At 46.5% G+C, this 24072-nt stretch overlaps 1 protein-coding gene across 3 annotated transcripts in view; it reads right to left on the bottom strand.

The window, feature by feature from the left end:
- LOC114808723 (MAU2 chromatid cohesion factor homolog) overlaps positions 1-24072 on the bottom strand; it is a gene marked incomplete at its 5' end in the record, with an annotated part of 72365 nt that overhangs the window by 33284 nt on the left and 15009 nt on the right. For all 3 annotated transcript variants that reach the window (XR_003756516.2, XM_029056546.1, XM_029056547.1), the window contains 2 exon segments: positions 21664-21767; positions 22057-22147. Coding sequence is in view for 2 of the 3 variants with exons in the window: in XM_029056546.1 (XP_028912379.1) it covers positions 21664-21767; positions 22057-22147 (195 nt within the window).

Here is a 24072-nt window from a genome sequence, read left to right as displayed (position 1 = left end):
CTCTCATTCATTCATTCAATAGTACTTATTGAGCGCTTACTATGTGCAGAGCACTGAACTAAGCACTTGGGATGAACAAGTCGACAACAGATAGAGACTGTCCCTGCCGTTTGACGGGCTTACAGTCTAATCGGGGGGGGGGGGGTGTCTCTCATGGACCCCCTCCAATCTGGCTTCCGTCCCCTCCTCTCTACCGAGACTCCTCTCTCTAAGGTCACCCAGGACCCCCTTCTTGCCAAATCCAATGGCTCCTACTCCATTCTAATCCTCCTTGACCTCTCAGCTGCCTTTGACACTGTCGACCATCCCCTCCTCCTCCACACCTTATCTCACCTTGGCTTCACGGACTCCGTCCTCTCCCGGCTCTCCTCTTATCTCTCTGGCCGGTCATTCTCGGTCTCCTTCGCTGGCGCCTCCTCCCCCTCCCATCCTTTAACTGTTGGAGTTCCTCAAGGGTCAGTTCTTGGGCCTCTTCTGTTCTCCATTTACACTCACTCCCTTGGTGAACTCATTCACTCTCACGGCTTTGACTACCATCTCTACGCACATGACACGCAGATCTACATCTCTGCCCCTGTCCTCTCCCCCATCCTCAGGCTCGCATCTCCTCCTGCCTCCAGGATGTCTCCACACCTGGATGTCTGCCTGCCACATAAAACTCAACATGACCAAGACTGAGCTCCTCATCTTCCCTCCCGAGCCCGGTCCTCTCCCAGACTTCCCTATCACTGTGGATGGTACGACCAACCTTCCCATCTCTCAGGCCCGCAACCTCGGCGTCATCTTTGACTCGTCTCTCTCGTTCACCCCACACATCCGATCCATTACCAAGACCTGCCGGTCTCACCTTTACAATATCGCCAAGATCCGCCCTTTCTTCTCCACCCAAAAGGCTACCTTACTGCTACAGTCTCTTGTTATATCCCGGCTACACTACTGTGTCAGCCTTCTCTCTGATCTCCCTTCCTCCTCTCTCGCCCCGCTCCAGTCTGTTCTTCACTCCGCTGCCCGGCTCATCTTCCTGCAGAAATGATCTGGGCATGTCACTCCCCTTCTCAAACACTTCCAGTGGTTGCCTTTCAACCTCCACTCAAAACAAAAACTCATCACTCTAGGCTTCAAGGGTCTCCATCACCTTGCCCCTTCCTACCTCTCCTCCCTTCTCTCTTTCTACTGCCCACCCCGCACGCTCTGCTCCTCTGCAGCCCACCTCCTCACCGTCCCTCGGTCTCGCCTATCCCGCTGTCGACCCCCAGGCCACGTCCTCCCGCCGGTCCTGGAATGCCCTCCCTCCTCACCTCCGACAATCTAATTCTCTTCCCCTCTTCAAATCCCTACTTAAAGTTCACCTCCTCCAAGAGGCCCTCCCAGACACTACCTCCCTCTACCCCCTCTACCCCCTCTTCACCTCTCCGCAGCTAAACCCTCATCTCTCCCCTTTCCCTCTCCTGTCCCACCCCCTCAGCACTGTACTCATCCGCTCAACTGTATATATCTTTATCACCCTATTTATTTTGTTTATTTTGTTTAATGAGACGTACATGGCCCTGATTCTCAAACCCGTGCTCTATCTACTGTGCCACACTAATTCTCTGTGGAGCTCGGGGGAATCCGAAAAGGCTCAATTCACACTTCAGCTACTATCTCTACTCATATATCTGTCAAATCCAATGTCCTGAACCGTGTCTTCTGTCCATTATTGCTATTGATCTTGTCTGTCCGTCTCCCCCGATTAGACTGTAAGCCCATCAAAGGGCAGGGACTGTCTCTATCTGTTACCGATTTGTACATTCCAAGCGCTTAGTACAGTGCTCTGCACATAGTAAGTGCTCAATAATACTATTGAATGAATGAATGAATATTTAGTTGCCACTGTTTTTATGAGATATTCTCCCCCTTGACTCTATTTATTGCCATTGTTCTTGTCTGCCTGTCTCCCCCGATTAGACTGTAAGCCCGTCAAAGGGCAGGGACTGTCTCTATCTGTTGCCCACTTGTATATTCCAAAGCGCTTAGTATAGTGCTCTGCACATAGTAAGCACTCAATAAATACGAATGAATGAATGAATGAATGAAGGATGGTAGTGCCGTCCCACTGTGACAGGAAGTCAGGGAGAGGACAGGGTTTGGGAGGGAAGATAAGGAGCTCAGTCTTGGACTTGTTGAGTTTTAAGTGGCGGGCAGACATCCAAGTAGCAACATCCTGAAGGCAGGAGGAGATACGAGCCTGGAGGGAGGGGGAGAGAACCAGGGAGAAGATGTAGGTTTGGGTGTTATCTGCATAGAGATGATACTTGAAGCCGTGGGAGTTCACCAAGGGAGTGAGTATAGATAGAAAACAGAAGAGAGCCAAGAACTGACCCTTGAGAAACCCCTAGGGTTAGTGGATGGGGGGGGGGGAGCCCACGAAGGAGAGCGAGAATGAATAGCCAGAGAGATAAGAGGAGAACCAGGAGAGGATGGAGTCCCTGAAGCCAAGGTGAGATAAAGTGTGGAGGAAAAGGGGATGGTCGAAAGTGTCAAAGGTAGCTGAGAGGTCAAGGAGGATTATGATAGATTAGGAGCCATTGGATTTGGCAAGAAGGAGGTCACGGGTGACCTTTGAGAGGGCAGTTTTGTGGAGTGGAGGAGAGGGAAGCCAGATTGAAGGGGGTCCAAGAGAGAGGTGGAGCTGAAGAATTCAGGCCAGCAAGTGTAGATGACTCCTTCTAGGAGATTGGACAGGAAGGGTAGGAGGGAGGTAGAACAGTAACTGGAAGGGGAAGTGGGGTCAAAAAGGGGTTTTTTAGGATGGGGGAGACATGGGCATGTTTGAAGGCAGAGGGAAAGAAGCCATTGGAGAGTGAGTGATTTAAAGATAGAAGTTAAGAAGGGGAGCAGAGAAGGGGCGAGAGTTTTTATAAGGTGAGCGGTGCTAGATGCGACTGAGGAACATTGAGTATGTTGGTGTTACAGGAGAGAAATGAACATGCAGGTTGTAGTTGGGAATCAATGAGGATGATAGGTGGGAGCAAGGAGAGTGTGTGCTTTAATCAATCACTCAATTCATCATTTTTATTAAGTGCTTGCCAAGGGCAGAGCACTGTACTAAATGTTTGGGCAAGTACAATATAACAGAGTTGGTAAACAGGTTACCTCCCACGAGGAGCTTTCATTCTACAGTCTCCCATTTAAAACCAATGGTAAGAAGCTTCTGTATGTTTTCAGAGGTGAATGGTCAACCATTGCAGGTTCTTGAAGAGTGAAGAAATACGGACTGAACATTTTCTTAGAAAAATGATCATGGCAGAAGACTGAAGTATGGACTAAAGTGGGAAGAGACAGGAGGAAAGGAGGTCAGCAACAAGGCAGTGCATTAGTCAAGGAAGGGCTTGATTCAACAAGGTAGCGGTTTGAATGGAGACAAAAGGGTATATTTTAGCAATGCTGTGGATGTAGAACTGATTAGGATCTGGTGACAGACTGAATATGAGGGTTAAATGAGATGAGTCAAGGATAATGTCAAGATTGCTGCCCTGTGAGACAGTGCAGGATGATGGTATTGCCTTCAATGAAGGGGCAGTTAATGGGAGAACAGAGTTTGGGTGGAAGTATGAGGAGTTCTATTTTGGACACGTTAAATCTGAGGTGTTGGTGGGACATCCAAGTAGAGAATTCCTGAAAGCAGGAGGAGATAATTCAAGACTGCAGAGGAGAAAGATCGGGCTGGAGGTGAATATTTGAGAGTTACCTTCTGAGAGATGATCCTTGAAACCAGAAGAGTGTGGGTGTAGACGCAGAATGGACAAAGATCCAACTCTGAGCCTTGAGGAACTCTACCAGTTAGGGGATGGGAGGCAGAGGAGGAGCCCATGAAAGACACTAAGAAACAGCAAGCAGAGTGAGAGGAGAACCACAGAAGACAGTGTCAGTGAAGTCAAGGCTGGACACTTTTTCGGTGGTGTTGAAGGCAGCTGAGAGGTTGAGGAGGGTTAGGATGGAGTAGAGGCCTTTGGATTTGGCAAGAGGGAGGTCATTGCTGGAAAAGAACATTTCTGTAGATTGTAGGGGGAAGAAGCCAGCCTGTAGTGGGTCAAAGAACTGATTGGAGGAGACGAAGTGGAGTCAGCAGTGGAGTCAGCAGGTGTAGACAGCAGCGTAGCTTAGTGGAAAGAACCTGGGCTTCGGAGTCAGAGGTCATGGGTTCGAATCCCAGCTCTGCCACTTGTCAGCTGTGTGACTGTGGGCAAGTCACTTCACTTCTCTGTGCCTCAGTTACCTCATCTGTAAAATGGGGATTAACTGTGAGCCTCACGTGGGACATCCTGATTACCCTGTATCTACCCCAGCGCTTAGAACAGTGCACAGCACGTAGTAAGAGCTAAACAAATACCAACATTATTATTAGACAGCTCACTCAAGGATTCTGGAAAGGAATGATAGGAGGCAGGTGGGGCAGTACCTGGAAGGAGCTGTGGGTCTTATGGAGGTTTTTTTAGGGTAGGGGAGACATAAGCATGACTGAAAGGAGTGAGGAAGAAGGTCCTGGAGAGTGAACAGTTGAAGATGATGGTCAGAGAGGGAAGGAGAGAGTAGGTAAGTGACTTGACATGGTGCAAAGGGATGATAATAATAATAATAGTATTCACTAAGCACTTACTATGTTCCTGGCACTTTTCAAAGCGCTGGGGTAGATGCGGCAAATTGGGTTGTACAGACTCTCGGCCCCTTGTGGGGCTCACAGTCTCAATCCCCATTTTACAGATGAGGTAACTGAGGCACAGAGAAATGAAGTGAGTTGCCCAAGGTTACACAGCAGACAAGTGGTGGAGCCAGCATTAGAACCCATGACCATCTGACTCCTAGGGCCATGCTCTACACTACACCACTGAGTCAGAGGTGCAGGGGAAGTGGGTAGATTCTGAGGGGAGTTGGAAGAACTCTTGAGATACTACTGGGAAAAATTGAGGCAGTCAAAAAAGGGACTGGAAGAAGGAGGAATTAGAGAAGAGAAGGGGAAATTTAAAAGAGATCTCACCTGATGGATGAAGAATGAACTTTTTACTGTTATATGTTAGCCTTCCAAAAATTACTAGTATCTACTAATATTTACTTGCAAGTGTACAGAAAAAGGAATTTGTATAATAATAGTAATAATAGTACAGTGCTCGGCACACAGTAAGTGCTCAATAATTACAACTGAGTGAAAAATAATATGTAGTACTTAAGAGCTTACTATGTGCCAAAATACTGTTCTAAGTGCTGGGGTAGATACAAGGTAGTTAGGTCATACAAAGTCCCTGTCCCACAGTCCGAATCCCCACTTTACAGATGAGGTAACAGGCCCAGAGAAGTTAAGTGACTTGCCCAAGGTCACACAGAAGACACGTGGCAGAGCTGGGATTAGATACCATGTCCTCTGACTCCCAGGCCCATGCTATTTTTTCTAGGCCATTATGCATATTGTAAGCCCTCATGGGTAACTTTGATGAGATCTTTCTCCTCCCTACTTTGAATTTCATCAAGGACTTCAGCACCTCTGTTGATAATACTGGTAACCCCCTCATGATACTCACCTCTTCACACCTCAATTCTGTTAATCTTGTTGCCCCAGTTTACCCCCACACTAACTTGGATAAACCCATGACCTCAAATTCCCTCCCTTCCTCCCTTCATATTTCCTTCATATTTACTATATGCTTATCACGTGCATAGCACTGTACTAAGCACTTGGGAGAATACAAAATAACTAATAAACACATACATTCCCTGAACATAATGAGCTTAAAGTCTAGAGGGGGGAGATAGACATTAATATAGATAAATAAATTACTGATATGGATATATGTGCTCTGGGGTTGGGAGGGGGCAGTGAAATAAGAGAGCAAGTCAGGATGATGAAGAAGGGAGTGTGGGGAAGGAAAGGACAGCTTAGTCAGGGAAGGTTTCTTGGAGGAAATACGCCTTCAATATGTCTCTGAAGTTGGGGAGAGTCACTGTCTGTCAGACTGAAGAGGGAGGGTGTTCCAGGCAAGAGGCAGGATGTGGATGAGGGGTTGGCAGAGAGATAAATGAGATCAAGTTTCAGTAAGGAGGTTAGCATTAAAGGAGCAAAGTTTGCAGGCTGGGTTGTAGAGGAGAGTAGGGAGATGAGGTAGGAGGGGACAAGGTGATTGAGTGCTTTGAAACCAACGGTGAGGAGTTGTTGTGTGATGCAGAGGTGGATGATAATAGTATTTGCAAAGGGCTTACTATGTGCCAGGCACCTTACTAAGCGCTGGGATGGATTCAAGTAAATTGGGTTGGACACAGTCCCTGTCCCATATGAGGCTCACAATCACGCTCCCCATTTTATAGATGAGGTAACCAAGGCTCAGAGAAGTGAAGTGACTTGCCCAAGGTCACATAGCAGACATGTGGTAGAGCTGGGATCAGACCTCATGACCTTCTGAATCCCAGGACCATACTCTACTCACTATGCCATCCTGCTTCTGCGGATGGGCAACCACTGAAATTTCGCAAGGAACGGGGAAATGTGTCTTGGATGTTTCTGTAGAAAAATGATCCAGAGAAAAGAGTGAAGTATGGATGGGAATGGAGAGAGATAGGAGGCTGGGAGGTCAGCAAGAAGGCTGATACAGTAACCAAGGAAGGACAGGATAAGTGACTGTATTAATGTGGTACTTTGGATCGAAGGAAAGGGCAGATTTTAGTGATGTTGTGAAGGCGGAACTGACATAATTTAGGGATGGACTGAATATGTGGGTGGAATGAGACAGATAGAAGTCAACAATAATGCCAAGGTTACAGGCTTGTGAGACAGAAAGGATGGTGGCGTTGCCTACAGTAATGGAAGGACAGGGTTTGTGGAAGACAAGGAGTTCTGTTTGAACATGTTAAGGTTGAGGTGACAGGAAGACATCCAAAGAAGAAATGTCTCGAAGCCAGAAGGAAGTTTGAGACTGCCGAGAGGGAGAGAGGGAAGGAGTGGAAATGTAGATTATGTATCAACAGCACTGACGTTGTAGTTGAAGCCACGGGTGCAAATGAGCTCTCCGAGAGAGAGGGTGTAGAGGGAGTAGAATTGTGATGGGGAATAGAATTTTGGATGGAGAATTGTGACTGTCACTCCTCTAACTTGTCAACTCATTCACATTCCCATAACCTACGAATTTGTCCTGTACTCCAAAGAGACCTCATACTCTACCTATGCTGCTCCTTGTGATCGGGGAATGGGTCTTCCAACTCTGTTTTACTGTAATCTCTCAAATGCTTAGTATGATGCTCTGTTCCAAGTAAGCAGTCAGTGAATTCCACTGACTGCTTACTGACACTTTTTCCACCTGTCTCATACTACCTTGCTCCACCCTGACTCCTTTGAATCTTCATCATCATCATCATCATCATCATCATCATCATCATCATCATCATCATAGAGAAGCAGCATGGCTCAGTGGAAAGAGTCCGGGTTTGGGAGTCAGAGGTCATGGGTTCAAATCCCAGCTCTGCAATTGTCAGCTGTGTGACTGTGGGCAAGTCACTTAACTTCTTGGTGCCTCAGTTACCTCATCTGTAAAATGGGATTAACTGTGAGCCTCACATGGGACAACCTGATTACCCTGTATCTACCCCAGTGCTTAGAACAGTGCTCTGCACATAGTAAGCGCTTAACAAATACTAACATATTAAATCACTGCTATTTGTTAAGAGTTTACTATATGCACATAGTAAGCGCTTAACAAATACTAACATATTAAATCACTGCTATTTGTTAAGAGTTTACTATATGCCAAGCACTTTATAGGCACTGGGGTAGTGTATGTACACATCAGCCTCATGTAAGAACACTGTACTCAAGCAGGAAAAGACTGTGGTTAGCTAGAGGACTGTGGGGTATTCTGCCTGAATGCTGACGATATATCCCAGGGGGTCCAACACAGTTTAATTTGTGGCCTTACACAAAGGCACTAAGCATTCCTGCACATATCGAATGGACCCAAGACAGGAAGAAATGTTTGTCAATTGATAATATGCGCAGAGAAGTTACAGGCTGATATGCCTCGGAGGTCCAAGTGCACACGTATGCTTGGCAGTCAAATGGTCTATAAGATCTTAAAAAAATCTAGGGAGTTTGAGAGACAGCATTGGACCCAGAAATCCTGTAGCTGGGCCAGGCAACCCAAAGCATTGTGAGAGCAGAAAGTCCGCTTGAGAAGCCAGGACTCCCTCAAGCCTGCTGTTATGCTGTCATTCTTCCTTTATACCTATCTCTTTATGACTTAGTCTCCTAACTGCATGTTCAAGGATTTACTGAAATTATCCTAATGAATCCCTTTTGCATCCTTGTATAGTAATATTATAAAGTCAAATGCTTGCTTAGCTGTATTGTTTGAATTATGATTTTTGCATCTCCATCTCACAAATACAGGACTTTAGAATCCTAGTAACTCAGTGCCTTGCAACCTCTATTTCAAGACAGGTATTCATTCATTCAATAGTATTTATTGAGCACTTACTATGTGCAGAGCACTGTACTAAGCGCTTGGGATGAACAAGTCGGCAACAGATAGAGACAGTCCCTGCCGTTTGACGGGCTTACAGTCTAATCGGGGGAGACGGACAGACAAGAACAATGGCACTAAACAGCGTCAAGGGGAAGAACATCTCGTAAAAACAATGGCAAATAAATAGAATCAAGGCGATGTACAATTCATTAACAAAATAAATAGGGTAACGAAAATATATACAGTTGAGCGGACGGGTACAGTGCTGTGGGGATGGGAAGGGAGAGGTGGAGGAGCAGAGGGAAAAGGGGAAAATGAGGCTTTAGCTGCGGAGAGGTAAAGGGGGGATGGCAGAGGGAGTAGAGGGGGAAGAGGAGCTCAGTCTGGGAACGCCTCTAGGAGGAGGTGATTTTTAAGTAAGGTTTTGAAGAGGGAAAGAGAATCAGTTTGGCGGAGGTGAGGAGGGAGGGCGTTCCAGGACCGCGGGAGGACGTGACCCAGGGGTCGACGGCGGGATAGGCGAGACCGAGGGACGGCGAGGAGGTGGGCGGCAGAGGAGCGGAGCGTGCGGGGTGGGCGGTAGAAAGAGAGAAGGGAGGAGAGGTAGGAAGGGGCAAGGTGATGGAGAGCCTTGAAGCCTAGAGTGAGGAGTTTTGTTTGGAGCGGAGGTCGATAGGCAACCACTGGAGTTGTTTAAGAAGGGGAGTGACATGCCCAGATCGTTTCTGCAGGAAGATGAGCCGGGCAGCGGAGTGAAGAATAGACAGGAGCGGGGCGAGAGAGGAGGAAGGGAGGTCAAAGAGAAGGCTGACACAGTAGTCTAGCCGGGATATAACGAGAGCCCGTAATAGTAAGGTAGCCGTTTGGGTGGAGAGGAAAGGGCGGATCTTGGCGATATTGTAGAGGTGAAACCGGCAGGTCTTGGTAACGGATAGGATGTGTGGGGTGAACGAGAGGGACGAGTCAAGGATGACACCGAGATTGCGGGCCTGCGGGACGGGAAGGATGGTCGTGCCATCCACGGTGATGGAGAAGTCTGGGAGCGGACCGGGCTTGGGAGGGAAGATGAGGAGCTCAGTCTTGCTCATGTTGAGTTTTAGGTGGCGGGCCGACATCTAGGTGGAGACGTCCTGGAGGCAGGAGGAGATGCGAGCCTGAAGGGAGGGGGAGAGGACAGGGGCGGAGATGTAGATCTGCGTGTCATCTGCGTAGAGATGGTAGTCAAAGCCGTGACAGCGGATGAGTTCACCGAGGGAGTGAGTGTAAATGGAGAACAGAAGAGGGCCAAGAACTGACCCTTGAGGAACTCCAACAGTTAAAGGATGGGAGGGGGAGGAGGCTCCAGCGTAGGAGACCGAGAATGATCGGCCAGAGAGGTAAGAGGAGAACCAGGAGAGGACAGAGTCCGTGAAGCCAAGGTGAGATAAGGTATGGTGGAGGAGGGGATGATCGACAGTGTCAAAGGCAGCAGAGAGGTCAAGGAGGATCAGAATGGAGTAGGAGCCATTGGATTTGGCAAGAAGGAGGTCATGGGTGACCTTAGAGAGAGCAGTCTCGGTAGAGTGGAGGGGACGGAAGCCAGATTGGAGGGGGTCTAGGAGAGAATGGGAGTTAAGGAATTCTAGGCATTGATTGTAGACGACTCGTTCTAAGATTTTGGAAAGGAAGGGTAGTAGGGAGATAGGACGATAACTGGAGGGGGAAGTGGGGTCAAGAGCGGGTTTTTTTAGGATGGGGGAGACGTGGGCATGTTTGAAGGCAGAGGGGAAGGAGCCCTTGGAGATTGAGTGGTTAAAAATAGAAGTTAAGGAAGGGGGGAGGGCAGGGGCGATGGTTTTAAGAAGGTGAGAGGGAATGGGGTCCGAGGCGCAGGTGGAGGGGGTGGCACTTGCGAGGAGGGAGGAGATCTCCTCTGAGGATACTGCAGGGAAGGATGGGAAAGTAGGGGAGGGGGTTGTTGGGGGTGAGGGGAGAGGCGGAGGGGTGACTTTGGGGAGCTCAGACCTGATCGTGTTGATTTTCGTGAGGAAATAGGTGGCCAGATCATTAGGGGTGAGAGATGGGGGAGGGGGAGGAACAGGGGGCCTAAGGAGAGAGTTAAAGGTCCGGAACAATCGGCGGGGGTGACGGGCATGGGTGTCGATGAGGGAGGAGAAGAAGCTTTGCCTGGCGGAGGAGAGGGCAGAGTTAAGGCAGGAAAGGATAAATTTGAAGTGTGTGAGGTCGGCTTGGTGCTTGGACTTTCGCCAGCAGCGCTCAGCAGCTCGAGCATAGGAGCGTAGGAGGCGGACGGAGGAGGTGATCCAGGGCTGTGGGTTAGTGGAGCGAGAGCGGCGGAGGGAAAGGGGTGCGAGAGAGTCGAGATGAGTAGAGAGGGTGGAGTTGAGAGCGGAGACCCGATCGTCGAGAGTGGGAAGAGAGGACAGGGCGGCAAGGTGAGGCGAGATGCTATTGGAAAGACGGATGGGATCGAGAGAGCGGAGGTCTCTGTGGGGCAGTAGCGAAGATTTGCAGGGGGAGGGAGTGTGAGAGATGAGGCAGGTGAGAAGGTTATGGTCAGAGAGAGGGATTTCAGAGTTGGTGAGGGAGGAGATAGTGCAGCGGTAGGAGATGACGAGATCGAGGGTGTGACCGAGTCGGTGAGTGGGCGTGGTATGGTGGAGGAGGAGGTCGGCAGAGTCGAGGAGGGATAGCAGGCGGGCGGCAGAGGAGTCGTCGGGTACATCCGTATGGATGTTGAAGTTTCCAAGGATCAGAGTGGGCAGAGAGAAGGAGAGGAGGAAGGTGAGAAAGGGGTCAAGGTGGTTGAAGAAGTCGGAGGTGGGACCGGGAGGGCGGTAGATGACGGCGACAAGTAACTGGAGTGGGTGGTAGAGGCGAATGATATGGGCTTCGAAGGAGGGGAAGGAGAGGGAGTGGGGAGGAGGGATAGTGTGGAAGCGGCATCGGGGCGAGAGGAGGAAGCCGACGCCTCCTCCCTTACCGGTGAGTCTGGGGGAGTGGGAGAAGGAGAGGCCTCCGCTGGAGAGAGCGGCGGCGGAGACCGTGTCTTCGGGAGAGAGCCACGTTTCCGAAAGGGCGAGGAGGAGGAGAGAGCGGGAGAGGAAAAGGTCATGGATGAAAGGTAGCTTGCCTGTAATAGAGCGGGGGTTCCAGAGGCCACACTTGAAAGTAGCTGTGGGTGCAAGGGGAGGAGGGGGGAAGGGCGGGGGGAGGGGAGGGTTTGGATGGGAAGGAGGTGGCGGGGCCCTGGGCGAGGAGAGGGGGATGAGGGGTGGCGGTGGGACAAGAGGACTGGGATGGGGCATGGGTGGGGAAGAGAGAAGGGGGAGGGGTGAAGAGGGGGTTTGGTGGGGGGAAGAGTAGGGGGAGGGGGAAGAGGGGTAGCGCTGGTAAAGTGGGGTTCTAGGGCGGGAGAGAGGAGGGGGGGAGGAGACAGAGGAGAGAGCGGGAAAGAGCTGAGCGAGAGAGGGGAAGGGGAAGGGGAGGATAGGAAGGGGCGGGAGGGGGGAGGGAGGGAGGAGGGACATGGCGAGGCCAGAGAGGTGGGTGGCAGCACTGACAACAATAAACAGTAATAAACGAAATCGGTAATATAGCAACATGATACAATATGATACAATACAGTGGTGCTAATATAGCAACATGATACAGTATGATACAATATAGTCATGTTAATAAAAGGGGTGATGACCAGGGTCGGGGGTAGACTCGATTAAGGGGTGACCTGATCAAATTCAAAATCTGACGACAATAAACAATAAAAAGCGAGATCGCAAATATAGCAACATGCTACAGTAAGGCACACTACAATAGTGTTAATAAGCAGGCGATGACCAGGGTCGGGGGACGAGCCGACCCTACCCGATCAGACTCAAAGTCAAGCGGCCAGCGGCCGAGAGAGTCCCAGAGCTCATGACCAAATAACCCTGTGGCGGCGGGGGGGCCCTGAGGTTGTCCGGGGTGGGTGGCGGCCGTGGGCGGCGGCTAAGGCAAGGTAACATGGTGAGAACAAGGACGTCGTCGCCCGGGGCGGGGGCGGGAGAGATGAATCACCTCAAGAGGGAAGAGGGAGTGAGGCCTTCCCAAAATGGCCGCCTCAGGCAGAGTGGGGGCTTCCTAAAATGGCCGCCTCGGGCGGAGTGGGGGAGCGGTTGGGGAGCACAATGTCCCCGGGCCCGAGCAGGGGGACACAATGTCCCCCGAGGACACAAGGTAGACACAAGACCATCTGATCCCATAAAGGACTCACAGTTTAAGTAGGCGGGAGATCAGGCATTGAAATCCCATTTTGCAAATGAGAGAACTGAGGCACCAAAAAGTTAAGTGACTTGCCCAAACTGGGATTAGAATCCAGGTCCTCTGTCTCCCAGGCCCAGTGCTCTTTCCACTAAGCCACGTTGCTTCTCAAGCAAAAGTCCAGGCCACAAAATCACTTTTTCTAACAATTCTAGCCTAATTCATCCTCTTTCAGTCTTTAATCCCCAACCACCTGTCCTGAATCTCCCCTAAATCCACTTCCTATAACCCACTCTGACTGCTGAACATTTGGTGAGCAGAAATCTAAAATCTACACTTTTGCCACTTCAAATTATCTATGGCTTGCTAAAATGCTAAATTTTGTTGTATTTCGCTCAGTTGCAAAATCTTTCCTCCATTATTAATTCCTATCCCTACAACTGCCACATACAGTTTCAGACTCCTTCTTAGAGTTACAATGCCCCTTGTGCCCATACCAACTACTTTACGGGCAAAGTAGACAAAAACAATAGGTTTTCCAATACATCCCCCAATCTGAATCCCAAATCCTTTTTTAGTCATTCAATTAATCAACCAACCAATCATATTTATTAGGTGCTTACTGTGTGCAGAGCACTCTACAAGTGCTTGGGAGTGTACAACATAGCAGATTTGGTAGATTAATTCCCTGCCTACAAAGGGTTTACAGTCTAGAGGGGAAGACAGACATTAATATGAATAATTTACAGACATGTACGTAAGTGTTGTGGGGCAGAGGGAGGGGCAAATAAAGGGAGCAAATCCAAGTGTAAGAATGATGCAAAAGGGAATGGGAAAAGATAGAATGAAGGCTTTCTCAGGGAAGGCCTCTTGGAGGAAACAGGCCTTCAATAAGGCTTTGAAGGTGGGGAAAGTGATTGTCTGTAGGATATGAGAAGCAGCGTTGCTCAGTGGAAAGAGCTTAGGCTTGGGAGTCTGAGGTCATGGGTTCTAATCCCGGATCCACTACTTGTCAGCTGTGTGACTTTGGGCAAGTCACTTAACTTCTCTGTGACTCAGTTACCTCATCTGTAAAATGGGGATTAAAACTGAGAGCCCCACATGGGACAACCTGTTCACCTTGTATCCCCCCAGCGCTTAGAACAGTGCTTTGCACATAGTAAGCACTTAACAAATACCATCATCATTATTATTATTGTTATATGAAGAGGGAGGGCATTCCACATCAGACACAGGATGTGAACAAGAGGCTGGTGGTAAGATAGACGAAACAGAGGTTCAGTGAGTAGGCTGGCGTTTAGAGGAGCAAAATGTGTGGCCTGCGTTATAGTAGGGGCACAGTGAGGTAAGGTAGGAGAGGGGAAGGTGACTGAGTGCTTTAAAACCTACGATAAGGAGTTTCAATTTTGATATTCCCAATTAATTTTCTCTCCTGTAGATAACATCTCCCCAATTACCATTTCAACACGTATGCCCTCATATATATGCCCAGATCACTTTTGTATACTCAAGCTTGTGTTCATGTTAAGATCTGAATGGGATTTATATATGTAACAACATGATTTCTATATACACAGTACACTGCACAATATCTGTAAACTGTGCATAATTAATAACACTTGTTATGGGCTTACTCTTTTTACAGTATAGTACTATTTGGAAAAGTATAATAGAACTAGCAGACATGTTCCCTGTGCCCAAGGAGTTTAAAATAGGCTACAAATATAACAAAGGGGTTTGGAAGGACCAGAGCACACTTAGTGGGGCTGGGGAGGCTGGAAGAATGGGGGGAGCATCTAAGGGCTTAGTTGACACAGAAGTTTTGAAGTGGCAGTTGGGAGAAAAATAGGGTGAGACGTGATTTCAGAATGATCCTGAAAATGGGGAGAGTGGTGGGTGACAGAATCAGGTAGAAGGAATTCCAAGTGGAATGGAGGAATGAACAAGAGGTAAGTGATGACAAAAGAAAATGAGGCATAGTCAGTAGATGGATTTGAAAGCAGTAAAACTTGTGGTCTAGAATGTAGTGGGAAAAGAGTGAGGATAGAAAAGAGAAGATCCTGGATGTGTTGTGAAGGAAGAACCATCAGACTCTATATGTGATATCAGAACCATCGGACTATACCTAAGAGGAATTAAGAATAGCAAGAGGGGTTTGGGATTGGGAGTTAATGAAGATGCTATTGTAAACATAATGGCAGAGTTAGGTTAAGGACATGATGGGGAATCAATCAATTGGTGGTATTTACTGAGTATCTACTCTGCGCAGAGCTAGCATACAGAGTTGGGAAGATGAGTTTAGTTTTGGACCCACTAATCTTAACGGTGCTGGGGGAATATCCTCGAGAAGATGAGCAAATAAGAGGAAATGTAAAACTGCAAGGGAAATGAGAGGGGGAGGGAAATGGTGGCAGACTTAATAATAATAATAATGTTGGTATTTGTTAAGCGCTTACTATGTGCCGAGCACTGTTCTAAGCGCTGGGGTAGACACAGGGGAATCAGGTTGTCCCACGTGGGGCTCACAGTCTTAATCCCCATTTTACAGATGAGGGAACTGAGGCACAGAGAAGTTAAGTGACTTGCCCACAGTCACACAGCTGACAAGTGGCAGAGCTGGGATTCGAACTCATGAGCCCTGACTCCAAAGCCCGTGCTCTTTCCACTGAGCCACGCTGCTTCTCTCTTCTCTTATGACTTGAGAGTCATAAGCATCAGCTTCCACATATGTAAACTGCTGCTCAGTACCTGTTTTTTTTCCTATGTAGACTGTGATCCCTTTATGGGTTTCAGGCTTTGTCTGGCTTTATTTTTTTATCTACTCCAGAACTTAACTACACTGCTTGGCAACACAGTGAGCCCTTAACAAATACAAGTTATTAACATTATTAAGGAGGCCCTGGGTACAGATGAGCTCCTTAAGAGAGTGACAAATGAGAAAAGAAGGGAACCTAAAGCCAAACATAGACAAGCAACCACAGTCTGCAGTTGGGAGACAGAAGAGTCAGTGAAAGATATTGAGAAAGTTCATCTGGAGAGGCTGAACAAAAGTTTGAATAGAAAAATTGATGTTAAATCATGTTTCCAAAGAGAGGGTGGTCCTCATTATCAAAGAGTTCAAAGAGGATCCGGATAATGTACAGTTCATTACATTTGGTGAGGAGAACGAGACGGAAAATCGGAAAGACTGGTCTCAATGGAATGAAGAGGATAAATGCTGGATTTTATAGAGGGTTAAGGAAGGGGTTGCGCAGAGGAGAACCTAAGCACTTAGTCATCCTGACCCATAAAAATTTATGACTATATCGTTATACTTGATTGCTCTCCTTACTTATAATACATTTTAATGTCTGTCTCCCCTGCTGGATTGTAAGCTCCTTCAGAGAAATGATGTAACAATGATATTCATTTACTGAGCACTTATACTATATGCAAAGCGCAATATTAAGCACTTGGGAGAGTACAAGACAACAGAGTTCCCAGATGCCTTCTCCGGCCACAAGCATAGATGATCATGTATAATGTTGGTATTTGTTAAGTGCTTACTATGTGCAGAGCACTATTCTAAGCACTGGGGTAGACACAGGGGAATCAGGTTGTCCCACGTGGGGCTCACAGTCTTAATCCCCATTTTACAGATGAAGTAATTGAGGCACAGAGAAATTAAGTGACTTGCCCACAGCCACACAGCTGACAAGTGGCAGAGGCAGGATTCGAACCCATGACCTCTGACTCCAAAGCCCATGCTCTTTCCACTGAGTAACTCTGTCATTCTTTCCCAAGTGCTTATTACCATAATCTGTATAGAGACAGTGACCAATAAATACTGTAAAGAGTAGCATTCTTTAGAGAAAACAGCACAACCCTGGGAGTCAGGATATCTGGATTCTAATCTCAGTCCTGTCACTTGACTTCTATGTGTCAGTGAGGGAGTCATTTAACTTCTCTGTGCCTTGGTTTAATCTTCGGTAAAAATGGGGAGGATTTTTCTTTTTTCCTCTCACTTAAAAGGTGAGGCCTGTGTGAGATGGGAACAGTGATCTACTTATGTTACAGCAATCCTGCGTTAGTACAGTATTCATCATTATCATGACCATCCTCCTTTTGCTCTTCCTCCTCCTTCTCCTCCCAATCAGTGCTATTTACTGAATGATTCCTCTGTGCTATACTAAACCTTTGGGACAGTACAAGGTCAGAGGGGGTGGGTTCTAATCCCGGCTCTGCCACTGATCAGCTGTGTGTCTTTGGGCAAGTCACTTGACTTCTCTGTGCCTCAATTACCTCATCTGTAAAAATGGGGATTTAGACTGTGAGCCCACGTGGGACAATCTGATTCCCTTGTATCTACCCCAGCTCCTAGAGCAATGCTCTGCACATAGTAAGCACTTAAATACCATTATTATTATTATTTCAATATAACAGACATAGTAGGCATTCCCTGCCAACACGAAGTTACAGTCTAAAGCGGGATACAGACATTAATATAAATAATTTATAATATAAAAATTATACACATGTGCATAAGTACACTGGGGTGAATATCAAATATCTCACCAATATCTAAGGTGAGAGATCCAAGTGCATAGACGGAGCAAAAGGGAGAGGGAGTTGGGGACAAGAGGGCTTAGTTGAGGAAAGTCTCTTGGAGGAGATGTGACCTCAATATGGCTTTATTTAGCAATATTCAGCACAGAGTAAGTTTCTAACAAGGAAAAATTGCCGTTAGTTCTACTAGTATTGACCGATGCCCAATCCCACTGTCTTCACCAGTTGTTCCAGACATTTAATTCCTTCCTCAAACCCCTGTCTACCTGCCTCACCCATCCCTTTGCCCCCAGTGACCTGGCCACCTACTTTATTAAGAAAATTGACACTATCATGAGTGCTCTCCCTAAAATCTCCCCTGACCCTCCCCAGACCCTCCCTTCTCCTGCCTCTTTTTTAACTCTTCCAACTTTCCCAGCAATTTCTCAAGTGGAGTCCTCCTGCCTTCTCTCAAAATCCACCCCTTTCACCTGCACATTCAACCCCATCGTATTGCAACTTTCCAAAAAACTTGCCCTTTTCGTGAATCCATCCCTAACCACCATCTTCAACTCTTCACTCTCCAATGCTTTTTTCCTCCACCGCTTTCCTTCCCCACTGCTTTCAAACACGCCCTGTCTCCCTGTCCTAAACAAAACCCTTCCTTGACCGCCCCCAGCTTCCTCAAACTACCGCCCCATCTCCCTCCTTTCACTCCTGCCAAACTCCATGAGTGAGTTGTCTACACCAGCTGCCTCCAGTTCCTCTCCTCCAATTATCTCCTTGATACCTTACAATCTGGCTTCTATCCCCTTCACTCCAAAGAAACCACCCCCTCAAAGGTCACCAAATATCTCCTCCTTGACAAATCCAATGGCCTTTACCCATCCTAACCTTCCACTACTTCTCTGCTCCCTTCAGCCCTGTTGACCATCTCCTTCTGGAAACAGTGTCCAACCTCAGCTTCACAATGATGCCATCTCCTGATTCTCTGGATCTTTTACAGTCTCTTTCATGGATTCCTCCTCTGTCTCCCACCCTTTAACTGCTGGTGTCCCTCTAAGTTTAGTTCTGGATCCCCTTTTATCTTCCATCTATACCCACTCCCTTGGAGACCACATTCTCTCGCATGGCTCCAACTACCACATCAATGGAGATGATATCCAAAATTACATCTCTAGCTCAAGTCTCCTTCCCTCTCTGGGGTCTCACATTTTCTCCTGCCTTTAAGACACTTCTAGTTGGACACCCCTACCACTATCTCAGGCTTAATATGTCATTAACAGAACTCCTTATCCTCCTACCCAAAACATGTCCTTCCCTTGAGTTTCCAATCACTGAGCAATCCTTCCTGTCTCAAAAGCTCATAACTTTGGCGGTGTCCTTGATTCCTCCCTCATTTAACTCACATATGAAATCCATCACTAAACCTGCTAAAATCTACTCTTTCTTCTCTATCCAACTGCTACCATGTTAATCCAAGCTTTTATCCTAACCAGCTTTTTAATACATTCATTCATTCAATAGTATTTATTGAGTACTCACTATGTGCAAAGCACTCTATTAAACAACTGGGAGGGTACAACCACAAACCGACACAATACCTGCCCACAGTTAGCTCACAGTCCAGAGCGGGAGGATGGACGGATGGATAAATAACAGATTCATCCCTAAGTGCTGTGGGGCTGGAGGGGAGAATGAGTGAAGGGAGCAAGTCAGGGTAACACAGAAGTTAATGGAAGAAGAGAAAAGAAGGGTTTAGTCAGGGAAGACTTTTTGGAGGAGATGTGCCTTCAGTAAGGATCTGAAGTCAGGGAGACCAATTATTTCTGAGGAGATAGAAGGGAGGGCATTTCAGGACAGATGCAAGATGTGGGAGAGAGTTCCGATGCGTGACAAACAAGATGGAGGTTCAGTGAGAAGGTTAGCATTAGAGAAACAAAGTGTGTGGACTGGATTGTACAAGGAGAGTAGGGAACTGACAGAGGAGGAGACAAAGTGATTGAGTGCTTTAAAGCCAATGATGAGGAGTTTTTGTTTGAAGCAGAGGTGGACTGCCAGCCACTGTAGTTTCTTGAGGAGTGGGGAAACATGGTCTGAACGGTTTCAACGGAAAATGATCTGGACACCAGAATGAAGTATGGCCTGGAGTGGGGAGAGACAGGAGGCAGGGAGGATGATAACATAACAAAGGTAGGATAGAATAAATACTTGTATTTCTGTGGTAACAGTTTGAGTGGAGTGGAAGGGGTGGATTTTGGCAGTTGTGAAGGTATAACTGACAGGACTTAGTGATGGCCTTGATTATTCTATCAGCCTCCCTACCTCTCCTCAATCTCTCCACTACAGTCCATACTACACTCTACTAAAAAAGTTCAGGCCAAGTTTCCTCTCTCCTTAAGAACCTCCAGTGGTTGTCCACCGACCTCTGCATCAATAGCAATGCCCTACCATTGACTTTAAAATAACTTATCTCATCCCCTCCTATCTTACCTGATTTACTGCTACAACCACATGTTCACTTTGCTCCTTTAAAACCCATCTACTCACTGTACATCCATTTTGTATACCTCACTGATGACCCTTCACCCACATCCTGCCTCTGGTGTGGAAACTCTTCCCTCTTCATAATTGACACCACCACCCTCCCCACCTTCAAGCTTTATTAAAAGCACATCTCCTCCAAGAGGCCTTTCCTGACTATGCCCTCCTTTCCTCTTCTTTCACTTCCTTCTGCATCATTCTTGCACTTGGATTTGTACCCTTTACTCACTCCACCTCAGTTCCACAGCACTTAAGTGCACATTTGTGATCTGTTTATTTATATCAATGTCTGTCTCCCCCAGTAGTCTGTAAGCTCATTATAAGCAAGGAATGTGCCTGCTAATTCTGTTGTATTATACTCTCTTGGTGCTTAATACACTGCTCTGTTCTTAGCAAGTGCTCAATAAATATCATTAATTGAGCAGTGTGGTTCAATGGAAAGAGCGCAGACTTGGGAGTCAAAGGTCATGGGTTCGAATTCCGGCTCTGCCACTTGTCAGCTATGTGACTGTGGGCAAGTCAGTTAACTTCTCTGTGCCTCAGTTACTTCATCTGTAAAATGGGGACAACCTGATTACCCTGTATCTCCCCCAGTGCTTAGAACAGTGCTCTGTACATAGTAAGCGCTTAACAAATACCAACATTATTATTATTATTGTAATTATTGATCTCTATTATTTTGCACTTTCTTAAGTACTAAGTACACTGCTCTGCATCCCCTATACTTTGTGATTGACTGACTGATTGATTGATTAATTGATGAGTGTCTCCAGGGAGAGTTACCAGATTTAAAAGGGAAAAGCGGATGCTTCTATCCATATTATGTCAGGGGGAACTCTGATGCAGATCTCTTCTCCCATGTGTTTTTTATTTTACCAAAAATCAAGGTATTTTAAGGAAGACTGGCTCTCCGGACCCTAGTACTTCCGCTAAGGAAGTGGAAAAATTGGCATTTTTACACCTGCAAAGCACTGCGGTTAACTCCTGAAGACATAAAACAAATAGGAGAAATGGTCACTGGCCTACAAGAGACTAAGTTCTATTAGAGAAATTCCTGTTTATACATGAAGATCCCATTCTTTCTTTTTTTTTTTTATTTGAGCCTCTCACTCAATAGAACATAAAATGGTTGAAGAAACAATCTTCATCCAACTGAAGAAAATAGTTGGAGGTACTTTATCCAGAAGCCCGAACTCTACACTTGTCACCCCAAATAATGAAAGAGCAATAGTGCAGGTGATTACACAGAGGCCAGGAGAAGTAGCATGGCATAAGTGAATGAAGCACAGCTGTGGGAGCCAGAAGACCTGAGTACTAATCCCAGCTCTATCACGTGCCTTCTGTGACCTTGGGCAAGTGTCAATTCTCCTGCTGTCAGCCTGGGCAAGTGTCTTAATTGCTCTTTGTCTCAGTTTCCCAACTGCAAAATTCTATTCTCCCTATTCTCCCTTCTACTTTGCCTGTGGGCCCCATAAGGAACAGGAACTATACCCAGCCTGATTAACTTATACATAGTAAGTGCAGAGCAAGCACTTAACAAATACCACAAAGTAACAAAAGAAACAAAAAAAAACCCCTCCTCCCCGCAAAAGGTAGAGTTTAGGGAAGTGGAACTTTCCTCAGGCTGAGAAACACTATGTGAAAGCACACTTTACCATAAACAAAAGTCCTATATAAGTAGGCAGACCAGTATATAAATTATCGATCTATAGAAATGCCATTCACAATAGCGATATTCAACAAAAACTTGATGTCTGAGAGTTCCAAGTAAAGTTCAAAGTCCACACTCAAGAAGATTGCAATGAAACACTGGATGTTTAGTACACAAAATGATCAATCCAGTAAATACATAAGTAATAATTTTTATACCCACCTCCTGTAATGCTGTAGCTTTGTGGCCTGTGACAAGTCGACACATGATAATGTGCTCCAATAAAATAACTTGGAAAGAAGATAATATAGGACTGCAGTCTAACACTGAAAGGGAAGGAAAGGAGATTAGTGATTCTGAATATAAACTGTATGTAGGTCATTCCTTAGAAATGGAAATGACCAAAAACCCTGATTTAGTTGTAATTCTAAAGGGAGTAAATCATTCTAATTAATTTTCTGATATTTTTACATTGATTTCACAGAAAATGAAGACACTTTTCTGGTGACACATAGTATATATATCTATACCCATATACATACACACATAGATATACACATACACACACACATATATATATGTGTGTATATATATATTCAGATTTATCTTACTTACTTTTCAGCTTTTCTAGTTGCATGAGTGCTTTATCCGTGTATTTCTGGGCCTTCTCCAAATAGCCTGCTTGCATTGAGTGCATTACTGTAACCTGACACATAAAACACAACAGGTTTAAAACATAACATTTCATTAACTGCCCTGAGAGTAATTTGTCAACCTGCATGTGTTTTATATTAGAGAAGCAGCGTGGCTTAGTGGAAAGAGCCCGGATTTTGGAGTCAGAGGACATTGGTTCGAATCCCGGCTCTGCCACCTGGCAGCTGTGTGACTGTGGGAAAGTCACTTAACTTCTCAGTGCCTCAGTTACCTCATCTGTAAAATGGGGAATAACTGTGAGCCTCACGTGTGACAACATGATTACCCTGTATCTCCCCCAGTGCTTAGAACAGTGTTCTGCACATAGTAAGCGCTTAACAAATACCAACATTATTACATTCTTGCTGTGTTGCTGAGGAGGTGGTAGTAGTAGTAGTCATAATCGTAGTATTGGTGGTAGAAGTAGTAGTACTAGGAAGAGTTGTAATAGTAACACTAATGGCAGTTTATGGTTGCCCATAAACCTCCATATGAAAGAGTAACTTCTCACCACTGGCTCAATCAGCTTGGGTCCTCCTGCCTCACCATACTGATCTATTACAACCCAGCCAGCTCACTTCACTCCTCGCTGCGCCCTGATCTCATCTATCTTACCAATGACTCCTTTCCCACGTCCTCCACCTAGCTTGGAACCTTCCCCTTTCCATATATATCACATCACCCCTCTCTGTACCTTCAAAGCATTATTAGGGTCATATCTCCTTCCAGAGATCATCCCCAATTAATCCCCTTTTCTCCAGCTCTTTCTCCCTCCTGAATCATCTCTGCATTTTGATCTACGAGATTTGGGCATTTGAGATCTGCCCCACCCCCAACCTCACAGCACTTATGTACATATCTTTAAATTATATAATATAAATTGTTTATGTATATTAATGTATATTTATCTAATTGACGTCCAGATAGTACGTTCATTGTGGGCAGGGACTTCGTCTTCCAACTCTTCTACACTGTACTCACTTAGTACAATGCTCGGCATACAGTAAGGGCTCAGTAAAAACCACTGGTTGATAGTAACAGCTGTAGAAGGTGTAGAAGGTAGTAACTACCTCCCCAGGTCTTACCTCCCTCCATCTCTGCACATTTATGTTTCCTCCTGCCTTTAGGATACCTCTACTTGAATGTCCCACCAACGTCTTAATACTTAAAAGGTCCAAACCAGAACTCCTCATATTCCCATTCAAACCTAGGCCACCCCTTTATTTTCTTATCATTATAGGCAGCACCAACATTCTAAAATCTTCCCTGAACCTCTCCATTCCTACCTTCCTCCTGCAGTATCCTCGACTCTCCCATCAAACCCTGCAGTATCAAGGGATGGCTGGCCTCCTCCTAAAATCTAACCCCCGCTCTTTCGCCTCTGGCCCAAACTCTTCACATTTTATTAGAATACCTGACTTTTCCTTTTTTCTTCTCTATCACCTCCAATCACTCACTCCCCATTGTCTCCTTCCCCATTGCTTTCAAACATGCCCACCACTCTTCCATCCTAAAAAAGCCCTCCTTTGACTCCCAGCACCCTCCACATTATCATCCCATCTCCCTTCTATAATTCCCCTCTAAACTACTTCAGTGAGTTGTCTACGCTTTTTTTTTTTTTACCTCCGCTGCCTCCATTTCACTTCTCTCCTGGATCCTCTACAATTTGGGTTCTACCCCCTCCACTTCAGGGAAACGAATCTCTCCAAACTCACCAGTGCTCTCCCTCCTGCCAAATCTAATGGCCACTCCTAAATCATAATCCTCCTCAACCTCGCAACTGCCTTCAACACTTTGGTCTACTCCATTCTCCTGGAGATGTTACCTAATGGTGGCTTCACTGACACTGTCCTCTCTTGATTCTACTTCTATGTCTCTTGATGCTCATTCTCAGTCTGCTTCTCAGGCTCCTCCTCTGCGTCTTTACCTCTTACTATG

This window comes from Ornithorhynchus anatinus (genome assembly GCF_004115215.2).
Source record: "Ornithorhynchus anatinus isolate Pmale09 chromosome Y5 unlocalized genomic scaffold, mOrnAna1.pri.v4 Super_Scaffold_Y5, whole genome shotgun sequence".
Lineage (NCBI taxonomy): Eukaryota > Metazoa > Chordata > Mammalia > Monotremata > Ornithorhynchidae > Ornithorhynchus > Ornithorhynchus anatinus.
This window is presented reverse-complemented; position numbering and strand designations above follow the sequence as displayed.